The following is a 26,637-nucleotide window of genomic DNA, read 5'->3' as shown; positions in this document are numbered from 1 at the left end:
TGCCCATCAGCCTGTCTTAAAGCTTTATACACGCAAAACCATTTAGTAGTATGTATCGAGGATTTGATTATTTTGAGCGAGTTTTTGTATTTAGTTTTAATTCGACGTATTTTGTCTTCCTTTAAGGTTAGATTCATAAACCTTGATTTATTCGCTAGTCTTAAAGTTCTCTCATATCTAGGTTTTCCTTGTGCAATATGTAAAACATATGGTTTCCTTTTAATAAGTGTCTTTTTTTGACAAAATTCACCTGATGGTTTCAGTATATAATACTTTCCACACAATAGCCAAGCAAACATATCACCAGTAATCTCTTTTGTATACCCAACAGGGCAATAATGGTTATAAAAAATGTACTATATTTCTAATCGACCAACATGCCCTGTTCCAGTCAAATTCACCCCTACTTCTCCTACCATTTTTGTAGTTATAATAAAGAACTTCATACCATGATCACTTGCCCATGTAGGGAAAATCTCCAGCTTACCAATAAGCTGTGTCATAGTATGAGGAACCAAAATATAATCAATCCATGACTTGCATTTCTGGCGGACAAGGTATATGGCTAGACATCAGATTCCCAACTGCCAAGATACAACTGTAGTAAGAAGTTTGTATTAATAAAGTAATCCCAAAGGCCATCTTCATTTAATAGCTCCTCGTCCGCAAGGATTAGAGTAGCTGCATTATTATTAACCACAAATTCCCAAAACATATTTTACATTTTTTGTAAGGAACTTAGTTTAATTTAAGTCTCCAGCTATCAAATATAGAGAGCCTACATTTTCTTTAGTCCAGTCCTCAAACAACATTCCCAGGTCCGAAATATTCTGATTTGTGACTATGTTGCTTGGGGGATTATATACATTGATGATCCAATATTGTTTGTGGGATCCCATTGATTCTACATTCCAAGATCCCTGCCAAGATATAAGGACATAAGGTGTCAATAATAGGTCAGTTCTAAAATCCAAGATGAGTCGACCGAATGCCTCCCAACATTAGGTTGGGTGGCCTTTAGCTGTAGGATCCGATAGTCATCCAATTTGTAGTCTGTCGTCAAACAGGTTTCTTGCAGGGCAAAAATATAAGCCTCCAGGAGATAGGCCATCCAGGCCATCCCTGAACAATTCGATACAAAATAGTGGAACCCTCTAGTATTCCATGAAATAAATGTAAGGCAACTATCCCACCAAGCCCCCACACCCTCAGTGAATCAATAGCTTCATTAGGATTTCCATCTTTGCATTCAATATCAGCTCCGCCAACACCCAAGGTATTCTCCCTTATGGAGTTTACAATTCCAGTTTGCCCAAATCAATGTCCGAGATGTTTTTAGCCACTTCTTTATTCCTCCCAAGTTTGTTTTTGGTTATAGGCAGATGGTCCTCCATTCTTATTATCTCATATTCCAATTCAAAATCCTCATACTCCGACTCTACCCTCCCCCTGCCCACCGTTCATCAGATGCTACAGACAAGGAGAAAGAATCCTCCAATAAAGAGGACTACGCACCGGCCCTAGCTGCACATTTTTTGAAGTCTGGTGATTTCTCGAGATTAGATGGTTTGGGAGACTACAAGGTGTGGGGAAGTGTTTCAGAGATAATACCAGATGACACATTTGTTAGGACTGTAGATTTTTGTAGGTTTATCACCATGTTCAGAAGTGAATTATTGTCCATCGGGTCTGGCTCAGACAGATTAATATCATTATAGCTATGGGTTCCATGGTGAACCTCTAGGACCGTATACTTATCGGGACTAGTTGGTTTATTTGCCGGTTTCAGGTAGGTTATATTGAGCCATAGCTGGTTCACTTCTACGGTTTCAATTACCACCCCCCCTCCCCTGTATCATACCATCAGAGGTCATGGAAGCTGTAGTTCTAACTCTGGCAATTAGTTGCTTTTTGCCAGTCAAAACTCCAGTTGAGCTTTTACGTGCCAGCTTAGTGTTACTACACAATTGGTAGCGCTTTCTAACAGCCGGCATGTTCCTAAGTTATAAATAGGTAGAGTATAAAGCCCCCCCAAGCACAGCGGAACAGCCCTCAACTGCGCACGCGCCCATGCCTCGCAGCTTACAAGCCGTGCCTGTAGCAGAGGGAGTGACCAATTTTCAAACAGCTAGCATAGCTCTGGCCTAGTTTTTGTCACAATAACACTCCCAAAGTTGGCAATGGTATCAGATCTGGCACTCCCTAATCAGAATGCGTCAGGTACTAGCTGTTTCAATACAATAAAGTGTCACAGCTGCAGCCCGTCCTAAGTTCTGTATTAAACAACAGAATTCCAATGTTCCTAGGTCCCTGCGTCCTGTACTGCAAGCCGATAAAACCAAGCCTGCGTTGAGCGTACACCGCGTCTTTACAGCAGAAAATGCTGCCGCGGAAATATGCATTGGGCTACTGATGCCACCCTGTGTCAAAGTGCCCATAACTTCCAAATTGTAGGAAACCGACAGTATGCTAAATAAAAATAATTTAAAAAAAAAAAAATGTATGGGAGGGGGAAAACAAATATAAATAAACCAGTCTGCAGCCTTGGATTACCCAACTTGTTAAGCCCCAATTTATGGTAATCAATTTGACAAGAATGAACTACAACAGGAAAAAGAATAGTAACAAAAATAAAGGGCCTCTGCAGGATTAGGACGATACAAGTGCACACAACCTTTAAGGCTATGGTAAGGAAAAGGACTGGACACAAGGCTATAAAATCAAACAGAGTACCCCTTCAGCAACTAGAATGGCTCAGAGATCAAGTGTACAGGCAACCAATATTTTGGGTACCAAAAAGATTAAATTGCACACTCTCTGCCCATAACCCCTCCCACCCCACCTTCAAGGCACAACTGCGTACAAAAACTACCTCCACCACTTCTTTGGAGGAAGAACAGAACTGCATTTACAATGGGGCTACTTTTTTTCAACACCGGCACACAGCATAGAAGCTTTCCTTGGCTCTTCTAGTGGTAGTTGTGGTCCAGCAATCAAGGCCAACACAGTTGGCACCAACATTTGCACTGAGAGAAGGTTTAAGGGGCTGTATTCGAATAGTCTCTGGGTTCTAGGACCATCCTCTCTCTCACAGCTAAACACTATTCCTCCCCAACACGCACAACTTTAGCCCATGGTATGTTCATTGTTTCATCCTTACTGGCTAAAGACAAAATGAGCTGCGGTGTTGACCTAAAAATGCATGGTCGCATTTTCTTAACCCCAAGGGACCTCCCTACTCTAGCAATGGGTTATGTGATGAATCCGATGGAGTCATCACTTATCTCCCGGCGGTGACCTCCCATGTGGCCAGGGGACGGCAGCATCTACCTGATCCTGGTGGCAGCTATATGAGGGAGGATCACTTGGAAGGAGATAACCTCCAGGGAGATGTCATGGTTTCATTGGATGAGACATGGTATCCTCTCCCCCACCCCCATTTGCCCTTGAAGATAATCCTCAAATACCCAATACCCTCATGGCCTCCTGTCAAAGCTACACCTCCACCTAGTAAGACAGGAAAACCTTTCTCCAAATCAGAAACCAAACTTACAACTTTCGTCCCGCTTGTGGAAATTACAAGACCATCTTCTCCAGTTCTGTTTTTCCTTCATCCACTAACCATTTATAACTGTTGAAAGTGGTTATTAAAGTTTTTTTTTTTTTTTTTTTAAAACGAACCATCAACAATGGACTTCTTTTCCCAGAATGACCCGAACTGGGCGAGGCAGAGGGAAACAGCAGTGTACAGCGGAAGAAGCCACAAGCCCAGCAAGTGCTATAAGTTGCTTCCCGCCAACACTGGTGCCCTGGAAATTTAAATAACAGAAGCAAATTGGTAGAGGCTGCTGTTGGCAGGAGACAACCTTTTTCAGCAGAAAAGAAAAACCTTCCCCCTTTAAATGTCGAGGCGCGCAGGTGTGCGGTCCTGGGAGAATGCGCTACCCTGACTCCGCCCGCCGGCACCACTCCTCAGTCCCCATTGACGCGTTGACAATATTTAGCATTGCCTAATGACACCAGTATTATTAGGGGGGGGGGGGGAGGATGGTTGGACGTATGGAGCAAAGGGGACTAAGTATATTAGTCACTACAATGAGTAATTTGCAATTCCTCTTACGTCCCGTCCCCTTTCCTCCATACTGCATGGGCGATTACAACTGAATGTAGTCCCAGGGTGGAGAGGAGCCCCTCCTTAAGCAAACAAGTTCCTTAGAACTGCCTGTACGAAGGCCGCGTCTGACCGAGCTGGCCTCCAAACAGTAATGCTTACAGAAAGCCAAAGGGGTCGCCCAAGTGGCCGCCCTGCTTAGGACTTGCCACTGGAATGCTATGGCCGTGGCCTTGGCTCTGACCGCGTGAGCGTGCATGTTGGCTGGCATTAGCTTATGCTGCCCCTCATAGACCTCTTTGATGGCCGCCACCATGCAATAGAAGCCTTGGATGCCTGATAACTGGGTCTGGAGCCCTCAAAAGGTGACAACAAGTTTGTCCAACTTGCGGAAGCCCTTGGTCGTGTCCAGATAGAATATCAGAGCGTGTCTGACATCCAGACAGTGCAAGACTCTCTGAGCCTCGTACTTGGGGTCAGTGAAGATGGAAAGCGAAGGGTACCTTAGGTAGGAACGCCAGGTGATTCCGCAGGACCACCTTATCCCTGTGGAAAGTGGTATAAGGTTCCGAGGCCACCAGAGCCTGGATCTCGCCGACTCTGCAGGCAGAGGTGAATCCCACCAGCAAAGCAGTCTTAATGGTGACCAGCCTGATGTTCTCCGATGCCATTGGCTCGAATGGTTTGTGCAACAAGGCACCCACCGCCACATTGAGGTCCCACACGAGGGGGGGGGGCTGTCTCTTGATGGGCGGGTAAAGCGTGGACAAGCCTGCCAGATGTTTGACAATTGGGTTGGAAGAGGAGACAACCTCCTCCTCCGAATTTCTGTAGGCCCCTATGGCTGCCAGATAGGTGCAACATATTTCCACCTGAATGCCTGAGTGCGCAAGGTGAGCCGAGAAGGAGAGCACATCATCCAGCGTGCACGTAATTGAGTTGATCTCCTTAGAGTCCGCCCAGTGGCAGAACCTGCTCCAAATGCTTTTATATTGGCTCCTTGTAGCCTTGTTCCTAGTGCCCTGAATAATCTCCAGATTAGTCTGTGATAGGGTCAGGTGCTGGAGGGTGATCTGCTCAGGAACCACGCTTGCAAGGGCTAACTTCTGGGGTGCGGGGTGGAGGACCCTGCCCCCCCCCTGCTGGGACAGGAGGAGCTGGTCCCAGCGGAAGGTGAATGGGTCGTCTGTCCGTGGGGCTGAGCAGTTGAGAACCACGGTCTCGTTGGCCACCAAGGAGCTATCAAGATGATGCTGAGGTGACAAGCTTCCTTCATCTTGCGGAGTACCCTGGGGATCAGGGGTGTGGGAGGAAAGGCATATGCTGTCATACCTTCCCATTGAATCTGCAATATGTCTTCCAGGGAGCCGGGGCCCATCCCCTACCAAGACACGAACTGATGACATTTCCTGTTCTTACAGGAGTCAAATAGATTCACCTGAGAGTGGCCCCATGTGTTGAAGACCATGTGCAGCACCTGGTCGTTCAATTGCCATTTGGCATTGTCCACCCCCAGCCTCTTCTTCCAGGCTGGCCTCCCCCAGGAAGTGGACAGCGGTGTGATGGATGTTTTACAGTGCCCATTCCCACATGCTGACCGCTAGGCTGCACAGTGTAGGGGACCTGGTAACCCCCTGCTTGTTGACATGTGGAGTGGTCGGTCTGGACAAGGACAGTCCTGCCCTCAATGAGCGGAAGGAATGCTTCGAGGGCTAGCCAAATGGCCCTGAGCTCCAGCCAGTTGATAAGATACTCCTGCTGGGCCCAGACCCTGTGGACGCTGTGGCTGTCCAGAGTGGCTCCCCAGCCCTCTAGGGAGGAGTCCGTAGTGATGGTGACCTGCAGGTTGCAGTCCCTGGACCACCACGTGAGGTCCGAGTGGAGGGAAGGCAGTATGCCGACCAGATTCACTTGGCAGCCCTTCTCCTGATTCTATGAGGCTGCGAAGTGCAGTTGTACTCTCCTCATCCGGAGCCTCATGTGCAGTACGGCCAGGACCACCGCTGCCATGATATCCAGCAGGTGCTGGTACCACCAAGCCGAGGTCACTGCTCTGGTAAGAAGTGCATCGTGGCCCTCTTGATGGCTGTAAGCTTGTCCTCCAAGCGAAGTAACTTCTCTGAGCTCATATCCCAGATGAGGCCCAGGAAGGTGAGGCTCTGCGTGGGCTGCTGCTGAGACTTGAGGTTGATCGTAAACACCAGGTTGTGGAGCGAGTTCATAAGCGCAGAGAAAGTGTGGGTAACCCGCTCCAGGGATCTCGCCCTGTTGAGTCAGTCGTCCAGGTAAGGGTAGACATGGTGGCCCTAAGGAGGGCTGCCAGTGCATTCACAAGTCTGGTAAACACCCTGGGGGCAGAGGGGAAGCCAAAGGATAGCACATTTACTGGAAATGACAGCTCATGATCCTGAAGCATAGGAAGGAGCCAGGAGGCTGCCAAATCGGGACGTATAAGTAGGCGCCCTTCAGATCCAGGGAGCACATCCAGTCTCCCTTTTCTAGTGCCTTTGCAAGGAGAGCTGGCATAACAATCTTGAATCTCTGAAGAGGGTGGTTGGGGGGGGGGGGGGGGCCGTTGAGGGTGGATAGGTCCAACAACTCTCAGGCCAGCCTGGTTCTTTTGTATGGCGAAAATCCTGGAATAGAAGCCCAATACTCTGGGAGGCTAGTACTTCTTCCACTGCTTGGCTCTCGACGAGCAACCAGTTCTCTGACAGAGTTACCGTCCCAATCTGTGGGAGGGAGGAGAGGGAGGGAGGAGGAGAGGAAGGGAGGGAGGGAGGGAGGGAGGGAATCGGTCGGCGGTACCCCCTGGATACTAAAGAGAGCAATGCATGTGAGAAGCAAGCCTGCCACACACTGGAGACACGTGGACCCGAAGGGACGTGTCATGCCTTTTTACCGTCTGAGGCTGCTGCTGAGGAGCGGGACTGGAAGAGGTCCCTTGCTCCCCCCCACCTTTTTGTTCCTCTGCGAGCGGTCAGGTTGCCTCGACCTCCATTCCTGGAATCCCTGGAACCCGGCGAACGCCCGCCCCTTGACGGAGCATTGATGCGACTGGGTGTACGCTTTAGACGTGGCCTTCGTCAGAATAAAGACTTTGCAGTCTTCAAGCTGTTCTTATCCAATTCCTCGTCAGTGGTAGAGTGAGAGAGGTCACTACCGTCGAACAGAAGGTCCAATATGCGATCCTGGTCATCAGGGTTAAACTTAGTAGCCCGAAGCCAGGCCGTCCTTCTCATGTCCATGGCGATGCATATGGCCCGGCAAGAGGCATCGATGTGGGCCACGGTGGACTCCATGATGTCCTGCGCTACCAGCCTGGATTCTCCTAGACCTGCCTTGAAGCGTGCCTGGCTCTGCACCATAAGTTCCGGAAAGGAAGTCCGCCATTTCCCACCACAACCTCTGGCTAGCGGCTTCCAGCATGGCATCTGTGTTGGTCCGACACAGATGCAGGGAGGTGTTCAGTACAGTTTCTTCCCATATGCCTCCAAGATCTTCTCCTCTTGCCTAGCAGCACCAAGGACAAGGTGGCCAAGGACGACTGAGGCTTAGTGTAGAGTGACGCTGAAGCGATCGCCGAAGAATGTGGCTGAGGGTGCATTGATAACAAGAGTGTATGCCCTTCCATCTGTCTATACTTGGCATTGAAACGCCGATTGACATGTTGGGCCGAGTGTGGCTTGAGCCACCCCTTCTTGGCCAGAGATACGTCGTTCCGATACCAGTCTTGGTAGGGGGTTTTAGGGTGAGGACTTCTGCCAAGATCCCCTCCTAGGGCTGCTCTACCTCAGGTGGAGGAAGGCCCAGATATTCTGCCAAACCCACAAGCCTGTTGTGGAAGGCCTTAGCTGACAACAGCGTGTCAGGGTCCTCATCCTAGTCAGCATCAACCAGAGTGTCCGGCTGCTCTGGAGCGGGAGGTGGTGTGCTGGGCGCTGTGGGCTGCAGTGGCTGGCATGGAACGGCCTGTACTGTGGGAGGCAGGGAAGCCGTAATCAAAAAGGAGCCGGCAGGGGCAGCGGGGGCTGTGCTGGGGCCTGTGGTGCCGGAGCCATGGTAGGGAGAATGACTATGGGCGCCGGTAGAGTGACCGGAAGGAGCAAGTCCCTGATTGCATTCCGTAGGATGGCCCACCCCCATCTGGGGGATTCGCATCAGCCCCAAGAATCTTTCGAATTAACCTGTCTGAGGAGGCAGGAGGTATTAGTGGGTGGAGGCTGATCGCAGCACACTGTCTAAGTTGCAGAGAGGACCTGCCCTGTGCTGCTGATGGATAAACTGTAGGCCACATACCCGGTTGACCCCAGTCCCACCTTGAAACTCGTTCACCCGCCTGCTCTGTTCCTAGAATGGCATTGGACGAGTGGCCATGTTGTCTGTCGCCGCAGCCATTTTGTCGACCTGCGTGCCAAAGTCATGGTGCATGGCCCCCTGGGCCCAACCTCATCCAAGACTCTTGGTGTTTTGGAGCATGAGGCCTACCCGGCACCTCAGGTCTAGGCCTGGAAGGCCTATTGCCCTCGGCATTGTCACTGGTAGTGCTACGTGCAGGCGCCCGCTCGGGCAAAGCCTGTACTAGGGCTAAACCTGGTAGAAGGACCTTGCGGTCCCTCAGCACTGAAACCGGTAGGATCAGATGACCCCATCGGCCGTGAGGCCGGTAGCTGGGCTAGCCTTGGTACATGTGTTGGTATCAGAACCCGAGAGGTTCCTCCCGCTTGGGCGTTTCTTCTGGAAGGAGTCTCCCTTACGTGGTGCGATGAAAAATAGCGGCCCTCCTTTGGGCCTCGATCTATGCTTGACAAAACTTCTAGTCCTCTGAAGGCGACCCTTCGAAGAGCTCCCTCCCCCTAGCTAGCCTGTTCTTCAGTGCACGCGGAGTCAGAGCGTCGCACGTGGTGCAGCCTTCCGAGCCATGGTCGGGGCCAAGCCAGCGGAGGCAAAAAGCGTGGGTCTCGGACGTAGGAAAGAGTCCCTCGCAGGCTGGACACCTGCTGAAGTCGACATGCGCCAGGGAGGAGCGTGACCGAGGACCAAATACCTGGATGACCAAGACAAAAAGATAAAAGAATCATCCGTGTAAGAGCGCGTGGAATTACATGGCATGGCCCAACCCAGGAGCACTGGTGAAATCGGCCTGTTCCCGTCGATGCGGAAAAGGGGACTGGGGAGTGGCGCCAGTGGGCGAAGTAAGGGTAGCGCATGCTCCCAGGGCCGCACCCTGTGCGCCTTTAAATTTAAAGGGGGAAGAAGGTTTTTTCTGGATAAAAACGGTTCTGTCCCCCGTCCCTAGGAAGGAACGCCCATGCAGTATGGATGGGACGGGACATAAGAATATGAACATTACAGAAGAAAGAGAAAGCGAACAGACATTGTAAAAAGGGGAAGTGAATTACAATCAAGGCCTGCATCGGTAAATTAATGCATGGCATGCAAATACATGGGGACATCGAATAATGGATCACAAGGATAGATTATCCAACCAAGTAAATGTACAACTGTGGAAGTGGATAGAAACACAGTGAACACAAGCAGCACTGGCTGGAGAGTATACCAGGCAATTTCAAGTGCATGACTACAAAACAGTCTGGCAGGAGTGTATAACAGCAATTACAAGTGAGTGAATACAACAAATCATAAGTAGGAATATTAGAACTGTGTTGACCAGACAAGAAGGAACACAATTCTGACAGAAAGGAAAACCAGAACAATGCTAAAGCGCTCTGTATGAGACAGTGTTATTGTGGGCCTAGAAAGGCACAAGGAACTGTAAATAACTATTTGTATTAAAGAGGAATCCAGGGGAAGGCAATCACTCTGGAACAAGGACTCTTTATCCTTGGAGAACCTTTGTTTTGGCACTATGCATTATTCCTTTGTGAACACTTTAAAAAAGAGGTTAAAGACACCATTTCTTTTCACCCTATAGGTTAGTTCATATTGCGAGAGTGAGAATAGACAAAAGGTAGCAGGCGCCCCTCTCTCGAAAGAACAAGGCATGATAACCTGTTCAGTGGTTATTAACCACATTGAGAGTTCGCAGCCATTGCTTTTTGCTCACTGTACCTTCACAGATGGGAAATATCCATTTGCATATCAGTCTTTGTCCCGCCCACAAGGGCAGTCCAGCACCGAAATGCTATGGCAATTCCTCTCTGAACAAGAGTACCATCAGCAACCCCATACACGTGTTTCAGCCTTGTTGGGCATCATCAGTGAGGTGAAGCTTTTGGATACAAGGACAGTTTTGATTTTGACATCCTGACAGACGGATCCTTCGTTTTGGTTTGAGTAGGGAAATCCCTCTTAGAGTAGGGTTAGAGATGCCTTTTCCCAACCCTTTTACTAGAAGTCTTTAATCAAAAACATGGCAAACTTGTGTCCGAGTTTCATTCACAACTTTTCACTGTTGGCTTTCTAAAGTGAAGACGGAATGTGCATTTCAGACTCTCTGCCAGACTGTTTTCTTTCTCTTGTGTCCACATCTTCCTCCTCCCCTCACTGATGGTCATCCCTCACAGCTCTCCTCCTTCCGACTCCTCTCACTTCTTACTCCACCTACTACTTAGGTCTCTTTGCCTAAGGACTCTGCTTCCGGCTGCACGCATTCTCAACTAGTGCGGCGGACTGTGCTGGAGTCACCACGCCTGCGGTCTGATGCCATGTCGCATTGTGTTTGCAAAACTGACCAAATTGCAAAGTAGATCTTTTTCTGCATGCTGGGTCTGGACTATTTTGCCATATGGGGCAAAGGAGGGTTCTCCTGTTGCTGTTGGTCTATATTCTCTCATGAATGCAGACTCTAGAAAACCCTGGTGACCATTTGATTTCTGAGACATAGCAAGAGATAAAGCAGTTCTGAACATGTATAGGATGGCAACGGAAGAGAAGAACAAGCTTTCCAATTTGATGAGCCGGGTACTGGGGGCCAATATAGAGGAGTTGTGGTGTAACTAGAATTCCATATTTGGGCATTCAAGGGCTGCTCATTGAGGCTCCTTTTTTTGCTTCCACTGTCTTTTGGTTTATAGACTTTCTTTTTGGAGGCCAGAGGGATTGCTCTTTAAATCCCCCATTACGTCCCATTATACGATGTTACTGCACTGGTAGCCCAACGTACTATTTTGATAGCCAATGAGTGGCATTTTTTGTTCTAATATGCTCTCAGCCATTTTAGGGCTTCCTTGTTCAGGGGGGGGCACGTGGTGGGCCTAAAATAGACTGACCTCGTAGGAGGTATTTTGTGACCCAACAATGGCAGCATCCACATTGGTTCTAAAGGATTAAGGCCACTAGAGGGCCCTGGACTATCACTCACTTACTGTAGGGGTGGTTAAGGGTAAGGGGCAGTCATACTGACCTCTATGGTTGGTCATCCAACCCTTTGCCCCATCCCCTTCCAGGGAATGGCTGGCTGGCCTTTGCCCATCCACTTTGTACAAGGGTATGTAGGCTTTTGTCCTGTAACGTATAGCTGTGGCAGGTCTGTCAAGCTGCTGAAGAGGCTCTTACCATTCCTGCAGTTTTTACCATTTCTTTAAAGCCCTAACTTGGCAATGCTTGCTAATTGCAGGGGCTTGATCATATCCCAGTTCGGGCTTCCTAAAGCCTCATGGTGAATCCCCACATCAATTGGGTGCAGTCCTCCACTCTGGAACCATTTTCTGGGTGGTTTACCTCCAGGATCATACGCCTGGTTGTGGATCACTGCTCGAGTCTAGAGGGGTGCTGAAATGTCACTGCCAGAGGGTCAGCCTGGGACGCCCTAGAGCACCTACAGCCCATGTTCCCATCCCGAGATGTTTAGTTGGTGTGCTGCCATCTTCTTTTGTTAGTCGAGTTGCCGAGAGCCATTTTGTGGGTTCCCTCATCTTCCTAGCCAAAATCTTCCATACAGGCTTAAGGGGTCAGTTCCTAGGAAGCGCTGATGCTTTTCTGGGTCACGGGGGGGGGGGGGGGAAGAGTCATTGTTGGCCCAGGGTTCAAATCCCAGGCAACCCAATCCTGAAAAACACCTGTGGAAATGAGCAGTTAACTCACTAGGTGATTTCGGGTTGCTGGAGCAGTTGTCCAAGTCACAGATGTGAGTACTTCTATTGGGGTCCTGGAGTAAGCAATTATTCCAGATACACGCCCTCAGGTGTCCTGATCGGGCGTAGAAATTCTTTTGAGGCAAATATTTTACCAAATATCCTATGGAGTACTAGCAAGGTTCCTGTCTGTTCAGCTTCTTCTCCTGGGGCCGGAGTCGATCCTTTGACCTCAAACACTTCAGGGGTTATCCTCAATCCCAATGGGCTAGGTCAGACTTCTCGCCCTTAAAGCAGATGGCCCTTTAACTTTTCACATAACTTCAATAGAAATGTGAACTTACTTTGGAGCACTCATAAAATGGTCTCTGGGGAACATACCTGCCCTGGAAATGTTTCTTAGATCCCATAGGGGGTTCAGTGAGCTCTGGACCAAGTTTAATATTTTTTGCAATTCTATTGTGGTGAGTGGACCTTAAACACGAACAGACTGATAAGAATTTGTATATATTTTCCCCTAAATGTTCAAGGGGAATGGGGGGGGCGCAACTGTAGCTAAAGTGTATTATTGTTTCTTGGAAGCCTCTGGCTATGGTTATGGTTATAATGGTTTAATTCTCTTTAAACCTATAAAGCAGATCTGCAAAGTTTCCCGTAGTCATGCGCGAGGAGGCCATCCAGCTCTGTTTTTTCCCCATTGGATTATGGACTTGTAGTTTGGTTTTATTTCCCTTGAAATGTAGAAAAATAAAAATTCCCAGAGTTCGGCAGAAAAAAGGAATTGGATGGCCTTCTCGAGCATGGCCATGGGAAACTGGAGTGTTTCGATAATGTATTGGTTAGTGTGCATTCATACCTTTGCCCTGGGGGTCTAAGTGATAGTGGATTCATATTACAGTCAGGAATTTTTAACATGTTTCCTGTTGGTAATATTGCATTTCCCCCCACCCTCCATTTCTCCCATCCCTTACTATACAAGTGGTGACCACCAGGTCTGAGGACTTCCACACATACTAAGGTGGGACTGTTTCTTTAGGACACTGTACATTATTGTGAAGGACCATAACTGATTGCCAGGTTTTATGGTTACCTGGTTTTCCCCACCCAGTTTATGTTGGGTGCTCACCTATGATAGAGGGTCCACCACATAGACACTGGCTTTAGGAAAGTTCAGTTTTTATGAATATGCTTGGTTTATTTTAATACTGCGTATTACGCGAATACTTCTGCGTGCATTACTAAAAAAGCAAATAGTTCAGTGTGGTGTATTTTCTAGAGAGAAGTTGGACCAATTATTCCATTGTGTCAGTCTACTACCCCCACTTGACAGTTAAGCCTTGTCGATATGACGACATTACCTACCTTGAGTGGTTTGCCTTCCCCTGGTCAGGTGGGGTAGCCTTCCCAATAAGGTTAGCAGCTATAGCTTCCTCAACAGAGTGTGGTACAGAAACCACCTTAACTTTCTCCAAAACGAAGTACAACTATCAATATTAAAAGATAGGGCTTGGCATCAAAAATAAGGGACGACAATTGGGGGTCCTGGACCTAGATACAACTTTGAGGGAAGAATATTTGTCCCCTTCATTTGAGAAGTTGCGGGTAAAAAGTGAACAGTGGTAAAGAAGTTCATAACCGACTGCTGTATTTTAGCGAAATATGCATATTTCAATATCAAATAAAGGCAAGCCTCCAACTTTGAACTTGCTACTAAGCTTTGGTTAGTGATAACTGGCTCTTCTGGAGTAGAAAATGGTGTACTGTACGACCAGGCCAGTATGCTGGCCTTGTCAAGAAGGGATGGGATCCCCTGCCAGACGGGGATGGGAAGCTGACCAGGGAGCCAATCGAGAGCCAATCATTCCCCAGAGGACTATGGTGGCAGTTGAGGGCCCCAGTTCGGATCCACTTGCCCCTCCCTTGTGTCAGCATGCCATTATGCAGTATACATTTGTCTCTCAACATGCCTCATGGACAAAATGCTCACATTGTTCATTGCGCAATCAACAGACCTATGAGACAAGACAAGACAAGCAGCACTGTAGAAATAAATCCTGCAGCGCCACATGCACTCCAAGACCTGTCAGGTGCCTGAACCCGAATAAGCAAAGGCAGCCAACAAACACTACTGGTATTGTGTACCGGAAAGAACAGATCTAGACCAGAGTGCAAACCGGCAGTGCAGCCACAATGCGGTGGTGGGCAAAGCCTCAATGCTCTACAGAACGGGCAACAGACCACAGCCAGCGGTTTGAGCACTAGAACACCAGCAATATTGACCCCCCCCCCCCAAAATAAACGACTTACCAGGGGTGCCCAAAACCAATCCCCAACACAAACATGGGGCATTAAATGCTAAAGGCCGCTATCAGTACTCCACAATGGGCCCATGTGGAGAACGGGGCAGGCCTTACCCAGCCAGTCAACATTTCTCCGATTATGTCCCACCACAGGAGGGAAAGACACGATGCGTTTCTCAGGTGAGGTCAGAGGAGGTGAGATGGCAGACCAAGAGACCAGTAGGAAGAAGGAGCAGCGGAGTGTGGAAGAGATTTCTGGAGAAGGTGGAGTACTGGTTAGTTAGCACAAGTGGTACTGTGTCATGGGTGGGCATAACAGTGTGGTGGAAGTTCGTGTAGTGAGGATGCCTGATTAGTAGGTGGTTGGAGGAGGGAAGGAGGAGCATCACAAAAGGTGTAGGAGAGGACTAGAAGGAACATGAGGCAGAGAGAGGAGAGAATGGAGGTGGGTTGAGTTGCAGAAGAAGCAAAGCAAGAGGTCCTGAGAGGAAAATTTGATCACAGTAGAATGACTAATCAAACAGGGTGGCTATAAGGCACACATCCCTATCCCTATAGACGTCCAACCACTGGATAAAATAGGGGCAGTTTTAGGAGTCCGAGAGAGAGTTTAGTTAGGAGGACCTAATAGGCAGGATGCCTTTTCTATCTAGTTAAAGATTGGGTTTAGACAAGGGGGGGAGGGGGGGTAGGAGGGGTGATCAATCTCTAACCTGGGGTCAGGGATGCCAGGGTTAGGGAAGAGGTGCATTTCAAACGGATTTAGAGTGTAACAGACATAGGGCCCATTACAAATGCAATAAAATCCTCTGAACTGTCTGATGCTTGAAGTAGTTCTTGTGCCACCTGTATGTATGTGGAGAATTGCGGGGCCAAGTGACTTCTGATCTGGCTAGTAGCTTGCAACCTGAATTTTTAGCCCCGTTCTTGTAATCCAAATACATAGCAATTCCCATAGATGAATACACTATATTAGATGGCACCTTTGTTGAAGAGGACTCCTTTGTTCAAAGTCCTTGTCATTACACTGTTAAGTGCTCCGAGTAGTGTAAGCAGCATAAAGGGTCAAAGCGCCATGCAGTGCAGCCTATGTCTAAGCCAACAGTTCAGGTTGAATATGCACTCCTCAGTGTCCCAACTTTACTTCTGGGTTTCTTTGGGGTAGAACTTGTTCTCTGGAAATAACCATAGGTTTAAAGCTATGTGCAAGCAAATATATTTGTTTGTGGAACTCGAGTCCATAGACAAAGAAGGCGTTTCTAGTGTTACATGAGTGTTCTTTAAACAGTGTAGGAGCCAGCAGAGAGCTCCTAATTCTTCTTGAAATCCATGTCTTTCTGGGCTTCAAAGATTCTGAGGTTTGACAAGTTAAGGATGATGATTCTCTAGTTAAATCTGAGAATCGAGTTGGGAGAGCTCAAAAGTTGCACTTGCTACTAGCCATTGGCTAGTGGCAATTCACTCTTGCCGAGTAAGAAAAGGTGTGCGATGGGGAGCATGCACAAGATGACTGAGCGGGGAGATGTCTCTTGGACGGATTGAAAGATGCACTTGACAGTTTGCAGGAGTTAACATTTCTCATGGGTATGCAGGGAGAGATTATCACGGGGGTGGGAGGGGGGGGGGGGGGGGGGGGGGGGGAGTGGCAAAGAGGGGCATTCCTAGTACTATACTGCAACAACGCTCCATGAGTCTCAAAGGGACAGGGAACTTGGCGAGGTAGGGGGCCCACAGGAGAGAGAGAGCTGTTACACTGGAGGGGGTGGCGGGGGGGGGTTCACCTAGACACCTTAAAAGCACAAAGCTTTAACACTGTGGGCAAACGCACTCAGCTTTTCAGAGAACTTAAGCGCCTGCAATTCTACATAGTGGGTTTGCAAGAAACACCTATTACTTAAGGATCAGCGTCAGCTTAAGAATAGAAACTGCCCACACCAAGTCTTCCCTTCAGCAGCTATCAAGAGGGCAGGGGTGGCGATTCTTTTGCATACAGACCTGGGGTTTAAGCAGGTTTTCACTAAAAAGGGACACTCAAGGCAGATAGGTCATTTTTGGGGGAGATTCAAGGAGGTCGCAACAATACTCTCTATGCACCCAAAATGGGGCAGGAACCATTTATGCATCAGATTGTAGATAAACTATAACTGAGGGGGAAGGGGGCCATCAATAGTGTTTGGGGACATAACCCTGGCGGAGCAAAAGCAAAGGCGCTTAGGATCTTATCTCATTGATGTTTGGCGCACCCAACACCCTACCGATACTGCCTCCACTTACGTGCTGCATGTTCACACCTCAGCATCACACTTTGACTACATTTTCATCTCATCAGGGCTAGCCCCAATAACTATCCTCGGGTATTGAACCCATGACGACGACTAACCACAACATGGTACAGTTACAATTTAGGGGCTGGGCAGGATACCAACAGCAGCATCAATGGAGGATGCCTCTGGGTATTCCAGGGGACCCAGTGTGCTTAGAAGAGCTGAAGGGAACTGTTTGGGACTACCTAGTGAATAATCTTTCATAGGACACCAGTGAAAGTGTTAGTTGGGACAGCTTAAAGGCAGTAGTTAGGGGGAATATCATTGCAACTGCATTGAAACACGCTAGGGGCCTAATTGAAAAGGAAATGAAGGAGTATGTAAAAAATGCGGACAGAACTACACTGCAGAGCGGACCCGCCACAAATTCAAACTGCTGAGCACGACTAAACAGCAGCTGAAATTACTGAGAATACAGAGGACGGAATGTACATTGCTGGGCTATAGCAAAGCTATATCGAGCAGAGCAATATCCCTGGTAAGATGCTGGCACATCTTCATAGACCGCAAACAAGCAGTTCATTCGCTGAGTGGGGAACAAGGGGGCTGGAGGGAATGGGAGAGGACGAAAAGGGAAATATTTCACGCTTTTTATGAATCCCTCGGCACAAGCTCCACCAAACGGCAGAACAAACTAGCCCATTGAAGCAGATGGGACTGAATCATCTGTCTCAAGTGGACAGGGAGCTCTTGAAAGCCCACATAGAACTCAAAGTCCTCCTCCAAGCCATTAAAACGCTTAATAACTCCCAGGCTCGGAGGGACTGACTGTTACGTTTCATAGATCAGCCAGGTCCTGGCAAAGCCCCTGTTTAATTCCATTCTGAGGGGGCAGGTAATTACCATAATCTAGGAGGTAAACCCACCTGATACCAATACCCAAGCCTGGGAAGCACCCCACATTTTGCTTCTCATACAAACCCTTTGCTCCTCTGAACCTGAACACCAAGATAATCACTAAAATGATGGCAACTAGATTAAAGACGCTCTTACCTACCCTTATTAATCCAGATCAATCAGGATTCATCTGGGTTATGGGCACCGTAAACAATATCAGACGAGTCCTCCATCCTGCACCTTCTTTTGGTAGCAAATCTGGCTATCCTCCAGCTATGGAGGAAAACTGAGGCTTCCTCAACGCATCTATGGATGGGCAAGATTTGGTCTATACTAGGAATGGCTAAACTTACGGCGAACATCACAAAATCCCAGCTTCCCTTTCCATCAGTGTGGTCCCCATTTTTGGGCTGTATACAAAAATACTTCAATGCTCCCTCATGTCCAAGAAGATTAAGAGCTCTGAAACAGAATTACCCTAAACAATTGCTTGAGTTTACAAACATACCCGTATCACCCCGTTTATTGTTTTATATATCTGCTTATGGAATACACTGGGGGTAGGGAGAAGGGATTAAATGACTATGTAATGATGTGGATATGGTGGTAAGGACTCTCTGGTGGTTAGCCAGAAAAGATAGTCTAAAAACACTGAAAACGTTACATTAAAAAATATATATATTTTATTTTAACTGGTGTGCAGTGTGTGTGTGTGTGTGTGTGTAAAATAGAGGCAGCAAGTTACTTGTGCCGTGCTAGGAGCTTGTAATTTGATATTCAACGCCCTGGAGTTAGGGATAACTAACCACACAACATAAACGTTGTATTCCTTCAAACCTATGTCAGCCACCCAATCACTTTGGGGCTGCCCAAATCATCTTACATGGGCTTTTTCACAAGATTTCCCCAGATATTACAAGACATACATATCTAGCTTTGGCAAAAAGCAGTCCTCAACATCCAGCACAGGCAGCAGCAAGGACCACATGACATGCATTACTTACCGTAAAAGCATTTCTGATGATTGTATCTGCTTAGATTCACATGCTGTGCATATGGTCCGACATCCAGTGGTAACCGCAGAGTATTGCTTCTCGTCTTTCGGGGACCGAAAGGGGACGTCGGCATAGGCATGTCTGAAACACTATCCCTATCGTGACGTGTGTAGTACCCAAAACCCTCACGCGCCGAGGTCCCTCCGATTGTATTTTTTCTGCCATGAGGGAGCCCAAGGCTATAGTGAGTACACGAAGAGAGAAAGTAGTAAGAAGTCTATGTTCCTTCCAGCCCGAGCGGGGAGGCAGGGAGGGCGCATGTGAATCTAAGCAGATACAATCATCAGAAATGCTTTTACGGTAAGTAATGCATGTCTTCTGATGCTTGTTAATCTGCTTAGAATCACATGACTAGCGAGCAGTACCTGGAGTTGGAGGTGGGTTGTGAGAAGGAACAGTAGAAAAAAAACATGTCTTCGTACTGCTTGTCCCACCTGAGAATCAGACCTAGAATGAGTGTCTAGACAATGGTGTTTTGTAAAGGTGTGTACAGAACTCCAGGTTGCCACTTTGCAAATGGACTCTAGGGGAACATTTGCAATGAATGCTATGGGTGCCCCAGTGCCTCGAGTAAAATGTGCTCTAGGCTTGAAGGGCAGTTCTCTCTTTGCAAGAGTGTAACAGTGTGATGCATTTGACAATCCACCTTGATATTGCTGATTTAGAGACAGGATCCCCTTCTCTACCAGCTGCCACTGAAACAAAGAATTGTTTGGTTTTCCTCAGTGGTTTAGTTCTATCCATGTAGAACATGACTGCCCTGCGCACATCTAGTGTGTGAAGGCTTCTTTCGGCCATGTTAGCAGGTCTCTGGAAGAACGTGGGTAGTTCGATTGACTGGTTCACATGGAACTTCGAAATAAATTTCGGCGCAAATCTGGGATGTGTGCGCAGAACTACCTTATCTTTGTGGACTGTAACAAAGGGGTCCAAAACCGAGAGGGCCTGTAGTTCGCTAACTCTTCTGATAGAGGTGATAGCTACTAGAAAGGCTGTCTTGTAAGTCAGGTCTTTCAGACTAGCTTTATGCATAGGCTCAAAAGGGGGTTCCATGAGCCTAGTTAAAACCACATTTAGATCCCACCCAGGGGCTGGGTGAGTGATGGGGGAATAGATTCTTTTAACCCCTTCCATAAAGGCTTTTAATCACAGGTATTTTCCACCACGACACCTTCTGCTGTGACGTGGTGTAGGCTGACAACGCTGCTAGGTGAACCTTTAAGGAATTGAAGACTAACCCAGAGTCCAACAGATGGGTTAGATATAACACAATGTGTGAAGGCGAGCAATCGGTGGGATTGACGCCTTTGGAACTGCACCAGATGACAAAACGTTCCATTCGCTGGCATGGCAATAACGTGCGTTAGGCTTTCTTGCCTCCCGCAGTATGTCCATGCATCTTTGAGGGAGTTGCAGATGTCCAAACTATGACTTCAGGAGCCAGGCTGCTAAATTCAGAGTTTGTGGGCGTGGGTGCAGAGTCTCCCCCCTGTCCTGAGACAACATGTTGTACGGGCAGAGCAGCTTGACTGGTGGGGAGAGGGACATTTCCATCAGGTGCACGAACCAAGGTTGGCGGAGCCACCAGAATCCTGGTGACTGGTTCCTGGTGCATCTTGTGTACTATCTTGTTCAGAAGGGGAGTCGGGGGCGGGGGGACAAGCGTAGACAAATTTCCCCGACCAAGTTATCCAGAGACCGTTCCCCTTGGATCAGTTCTGGGGGTACCTGGAGGTGTAATCTTGGCATTGGGCGTTGTCCTGAGTAGCGAACAGATCGATCTCTGGAAACCCCCATTCTGCGAAGACGTTGGATACAATGTCTTCGTGCAGTCGCCATTCGTACTCTTCTGGCAGAGGAAAATCTCTGTTTGAGAACCCATATCCAGAGGTTTTAGGGCAGCTTGGATAGCCCTGGAGAATGAGTGCCCCCCTGTTTGTTCAGGTAATGCATTGCTGTTGTGCTGTCGGTTAGGACCAGCACTGTCTTCCCTTGCAGTTGCTCCTGAAAGGCTTTCAATGCTTTGAACACTGCTAGTAGCTCCAGTAGGTTTATATGGTTGGATGCTACCTGAGGGGACGACACTCCGTGCGCCATCTGTTGAAGCAGGTGTGCCCCCCCCCCCCCCCCAGTGAGAGATGCATCTGTCATGAGTGTGGCTTCCACTGCAGGGGTGGTGAAGGTTTTCCCCTTCAAGAGGTTGTCCCTCGACCACCACTGCAGAGAGAGAACGAGGGCTGGTGAGACAACTATCAGATCTTCCCATTGTCCGCTGGCCTGACACCACTGGCTGTTGAGCCACTCTTGCATGGACGCATGCGCAGCCGCGCGTGGGGAACCAAGTATATGCATGATGCCATCATCCCTAGCAAACGCATAGCTTTGCGTACCGTTACCCCTCGACTGGCTACATACTGAGGAACCTGAGAGAGCATGTTCTGAACCCTCTCGCTGGAAGGGAAGACTAGACCGGCTTCCGTACGAATTAGAACCCCTAGGAACGGTTTTACTTGGCTGGGTACTAAGCTGGATTTCTTTTCGTTGATAGAAAATCCCAGGTTGCACAGTAGGTCTACTGTTTTTTTGGGCGTTTGAAAAACAAACATCGAACGAGTCCCCCGTGATGAGCCAATCGTCGAGGTAAGGGTAAACTGGAACTGAAAGTCTGCGCAGGTGTGCCGCTTCCACTGCCAGGACCTTGGTAAACACCCTTGGTGCCGAGGCTATGCCGAAGGGGAGTACCTTGAACTGGTAGTGTTTGTCCTGAATCACAAACCTTAGGAATTTTCTGTGCACTGGCAGCATTGAAACATGAAAGTATGCATCTTTCATATCCAATGTTGTCATGAAGTCCCCCCGTTTTAGCAATGGGATCACCTCCTGCAGTGTTACAATGCGAAACTTCTGGGGCTTTATGAACTTGTTCGCTGGGCGCAGGTCTAGAACAGGACGCATGAGATCCTTTTTGGGGTACAAGGAAGTACACTGAATAGATACCCTCGTTTGCCTGAAGAATCGGGACAGCTTCTATGGCGTCCTTTCCCAGCAGCGCTTCCACCTCTTGGATCAGGATCTGCAGATGTTCCGGTGAAAGGCGTCAATGTTCGGCGGTCTGAACTGTGGCGGTCGGGCGAATTCCACGCAGTAACCGTGGGCGACCGTCCTTGCGACCCACTGGTCTGAAGTTATCCCCTCCCATGCCTTGAGGAAAGATGTTAATTGCCCCCGACCGGGGAGACATGGCAGGGGACCTGGAGGTCATTTCTGACCCGAAGTTGATGCTCCTCTGGAATTTGAGCCTCTGCCTCTATTCTTTCCGCGCTTCTGACCCCTCTGGGGGTAGTAAGAAGGGCTTGCAGCAGGTTGACTTGAAGTTGCCTGTGCCGAAATTGTTTTGAGCGGCGCGGGCTTGTCCTCGAAAGGACCGCTGAGAATTACTGCCCCTCTGTGAAGAGGGTTTTTGGGAAATTTGGTGCAGCGACTTAATAGTTTCGTGCTCCTTCTTGGCTGTCTCCAACGCATCGTCTACCGCCTTCCCGAAGAGGTTGGCCTCTTCGATGGGTTTGTTGATAATGGATGCCTGGGTCTCAGGCATGAAGCCCGACTTGCGCAGCCACACGTGCCTCTTTAGGAGAGTACCCTGTGCCAGCGCCTGCTGTCTCTGCGGTGTCCAGGGTATTCTTTACAACATTCTGATTGGCAACTTTGCCCTCCGAGACAATGGCGAGAACCTTGGCTCTGGTTGGTTCCGGAACCTCTTGAAGGCCTTCCTGGAGTAGGTTCCATTGAGTGTCGACGTAGCTTGCCAGTAACGTTGTGTTATTGGCAATCCTCGACGGTATAGGCCGCCGCCATAACCCGTTTGCCTAAGGCATACAACCTTTTGTACTCCTTGTCCGGGGGCGACTCTCCCGTGGCAAGGGGAACCCCTGCTGTCTTGCGAGTGTTGGTCACCACCAGCGAGTCTGGGATTGCGTGTCCTTTGATATAAAGCGGGTCGGTGGGGGAGGGTCGGAAAGTTTTTCGACGCTTGGGTTCACAGCCCTAGTCTGAGCGGGTGTGAGTAAGGAAGGGGCCAGCCGTCTCTTTACAGAGCTCAAGAGAGGGATAGACTGGCTTGCCGGAGGCTTTTCATTAATAATGTCCTCTGCGAAATCTTGTTCGGGCAAGGCTTCAAGCACGGCAATTTTAAAGAGTTACGATGCTTTTTTCAACATGTTGTTGAAAGCCATTTGATCAGCCACCGGGTAAGCTTGTCGAATCGGGGTGGATGGGGGAAGAGTCGAGGCAAACAATAGAGTTGTGATCATCCTGCTGGGTGTCCTCCCAGTTGTCCGTTGCTCCTTGATCTTCCCCGTAGTTGTCCAGAAAAGAAGACTTCTTCTGTATAGATGTCTCTATACGTGTCCATCTGGACATTTTCTTGATAGTCAACTTGGTGTTGGACATCTAGGTGTTGGACATCTTGTGTTTGAGGGTTAGGGTCTACCTGAGCTTTTTTCAGCTGAGGTTGATCAGAAGCCCTGAAAAACTGCTCCAGCCGATCCATACACCCCTCGAATTGCTCCGTGGTCCACTTGGAAGACCCAAATGGACCGAACTGAGTAGGAACCGTGTTCTCTGCCCCGAGGCGTTGAGAGGATCTCCTCAGGGTGCTTCAGAGGGGTACCTGGCTTTCTTCGTAAGAGTTTTCGGGATCGTCTTCCAAATCCGTGGAAAACTTTTCGGCGGATTGGCCCATAACTGTGGGCGGAACCGGTACTAGGCCCACCGCCGATAGTCACCAAATCTTCGGGAGACAACGCCTCCGATGATGTGTCAGCAGTGAAAAGGTCTTCCGTGGCTCCAGAAGGGCCAGCGGATGGCTTCTCGGGTAGAGGCCTACTCGTAGTTTTTGGGCCTGTACGGGCCTTGGAAACCGTCGAAGTTTCTTGTTCTGAAACTTCGGCACGTGTAGTTTGTGGAGTAGCGCCCTTGTTATATTTGTTATGCCCAGTCGTCATGCACTACTGCGGATGCGGGGAAGGCTTCGGATCAGACCGATCCGTGGGCGCCGCCAAAGTTTCCGGCGGACCCTTTGGCGCTTTCGCCTTCGACGAAGTCGTCGAGGAGGGCGCTTGGGTTGTGTGCTTTGTGTGGTGCGATTGTACGCCCCCGTCACCGGGTGTGGTCCCTGTAGCAAGACCAGTCTCGTGCCTGGAAGGGTCGGGGACGGGTTTGGCAGCCCTAGAATAGTCCGCCTCAAGGTCTATAACGTATGCGTTGGACGTTTGGTCATCCGATGAACCACCGTCACTTTGGGCTGGTGTCGCGGCAGGGGAGGGATGCTTCACGCGTGACATTCCGTACGCAGCCCAACGCTTCAAATTGGCGCTTCCTAAGGGTTTAAGGAGTTTACACGCCGAACACCGCTTTTCGTCGTGCTCTAGGGAGAGACAAGTGTTACACGACGTGTGCTCGTCTTTCCACGGATATCTGACCGTACACACAGGGCAGAATCTAAATTGAGTCCTTTCCATAGCAGAAGGGAATGGTGACCAGACCAAAAAGGAAAGCAGTGGAAAGGAGGAAAGCCATCATAACAGTATGGCAAACCCCGAGCCCACTCTCCCTACTGTGTAGGCCGGCCAGAAGGCCCGACCACGTGGAAGTCCGAACGCCGGAATCGACAGCCGTAGACGATTCCCCCGTAGTCTTCGTCGAAGATGGTCTTGATGGGCGAAGTGACTTAACAGGGATTAAACCAACAATTCGGTAAGATAAACAATGTCATGAAGAGCTCCGCTATAGGGCGACCAGTTATCTGGGCGGAAAAAAAAAATCTGAGGGACCTCGGCGCGTGAGGGATTTTGGGTACTACACGTCACGATAGGGATAGTGTTTCAGACACGCCTATGCCGACGTCCCCTTTCGGTCCCTGAAAGACAAGATGCAATACTCTGCGGTTACCACTGGATGTCGGACCATATGCACAGCATGTGATTCTAAGCAGATTAACAAGCATCAGAAATGGCATTATCTGTAAGCCACTCACTCAGGGCAACAAACTCTGGTTTTGGTCTCGCAATTCACACAGATATGCTACTAGAATCAATCAAAAGGTGACAACCTGCTTTGAAAGAAGAAAGAAATTAAAAAGAATTCATTTGGGAACCTTACCCTGAGGGATGCGGGTGTCTAAGGTGAAACCATCTGAACGTGTACTCTTAATAGAGCCTTGAGGAGAAGGTGGGTAAAGCAGGTCAGGAAAAAATAAATAAGAAAATCAAAAATACATAGGTAGGATGGCACCTTTCCACTCGCAATATCAACTTCTGACAATCCTTTCTGTATGACCAAGACAGTAAACTACAAAAAGGTAGTAGGTATGAGGGAGGGTCATTTACCTCTTGTATCCAGTTATTCTTAACGTTGCTGGCAAGGGTTCTCGGAGTGTCTGCATGAACTGGTCCCATTCTCCTTCTGGCACAATTTTCAGCTCCTGATAGTAACGTTCAAACAATTGATTTTCCTTGACAATGTCAGTATAGCTGCCTTCCCAACCCTAAAAATAAATAAAAACATTTAACAATCAAAAACAGGTCATTAGCAGAACTTCTAATGGTCTACCTATAAAACATACACAATGTAGGGTATGTAGGAGGATATACCTGCAACCTTTAGGTCAATTAGAAGAACTGAAAAAAAAGGGAAAGCAGTCCTCATGAGTTTGCTTCAAAAATAGGTCTTCGGGGCCACAACTGCCCACAACAAAAAATGATAAATGGGCCGCTATACCATTTTTAAGAAACTGATGTACATGTTAACATATTGGATTTTATACCATGCTCCACTGCCATTTGTAAGGTCTCTTGGCGGTATGAAGGGGAGGGAGGCTGGGTTTAATTACTGGAAGAAAGAGTAAAAACGCGAGATATTATTGCTGTTGTGGTGATGCATGCAGTTCATAAGTACCCTTGTACTGCACATGAATCTGTTTTCAAGTGGTTTGTGTCAGAGCAATTGCAGAACAAGTGATCAGTGAGGAGTCTCATGGTGCAGGGATTTGTTGGGTCGGGACTACAATATAGAAGTTGAATGGAGAACTGCAGCCTTCTGATATAGGAGATTTATTTAGGAGGAGTGTTCAATTGTCTTTAGTATGACATGTATAACGCGCCCAGAGGCATCTAGGCGCTGGCGTTTAGGAAATTGGTGACAAAGGAGAAAACAGTTACAGTTGCACTTTGACATATAGATTACAGATTTACAGAATACAGGTATGCAAATACAAGAGCATGGATGATTAAACTGGGTACCGCCTAGGTAATTGTTATTCATGACACCAGGTGCAAGAGGTAATGAGTGTCAGATCTTCATAGTAAGGTTAGGTGGGACTGGTTGGAACAGGGCTGTTTAGTCTGGGCCTGGTGACTCAATGTTGGGAGTCTACGCTGAAAAGTCTAGTTTTCAGGCATTTTCGGAATGACCAGAGGGATGGTCACTTCTTAGTTGGGGTGGCAAGGAGTTCCACAATTTGGCTGCTACTGCCGGAAAGCTGGACCCTCCTGCTTTCTGCCTCTTAAATCTCAGTGTAGCAATGAGGTTAGCGAAGAAGGCTTGAGTAGGTCTATTGGTCTGAGTTTGGACAATTAGGGTAAAATATTTCAAATTTGATCCCGTCTTGAACAGGAATCCAGTGAATGTGACGTCTGGTTATGATATAGATGGCATTTATAACGCGTATATACACAAGTGTTTCAAGGCACGAATATTGAGGAGATATGCTCATGGGTAAATTCAGTGCAGGTATATTCAGTGCAGGAGTCTTGTTTAAGTGGCTTAGGAGATATGAGCATTTCTGTTCAAACATTTAATTTTAGTGCAGGTATCAGTTCATGAATTTCAAAGGGGCATTTGAGCACCCAATTCAGTGTGGCCATGCCAAATCCATGGTAGTAATGTACCTACAGTAGGTTACTTGCGAGGAGACGT

At 48.3% G+C, this 26,637-nt stretch overlaps 1 protein-coding gene across 1 annotated transcript in view; it reads right to left on the bottom strand.

The window, feature by feature from the left end:
- Nucleotides 1-26,637, bottom strand: part of NSUN2 (NOP2/Sun RNA methyltransferase 2) — a 1,120,965-nt gene that overhangs the window by 1,035,948 nt on the left and 58,380 nt on the right. Inside the window, exon 2 of the mRNA XM_069613723.1 lies at nt 25,050-25,207. Within this exon, the coding sequence (XP_069469824.1) occupies nt 25,050-25,207 (158 nt within the window). The remainder of the gene's footprint in view (nt 1-25,049; nt 25,208-26,637) is intronic.

This window comes from Ambystoma mexicanum, chromosome 5p (genome assembly GCF_040938575.1).
Source record: "Ambystoma mexicanum isolate Mex_15411 chromosome 5p, UKY_AmexF1_1, whole genome shotgun sequence".
In the NCBI taxonomy this organism is placed as follows: Eukaryota; Metazoa; Chordata; class Amphibia; order Caudata; family Ambystomatidae; genus Ambystoma; species Ambystoma mexicanum.
This window is presented reverse-complemented; position numbering and strand designations above follow the sequence as displayed.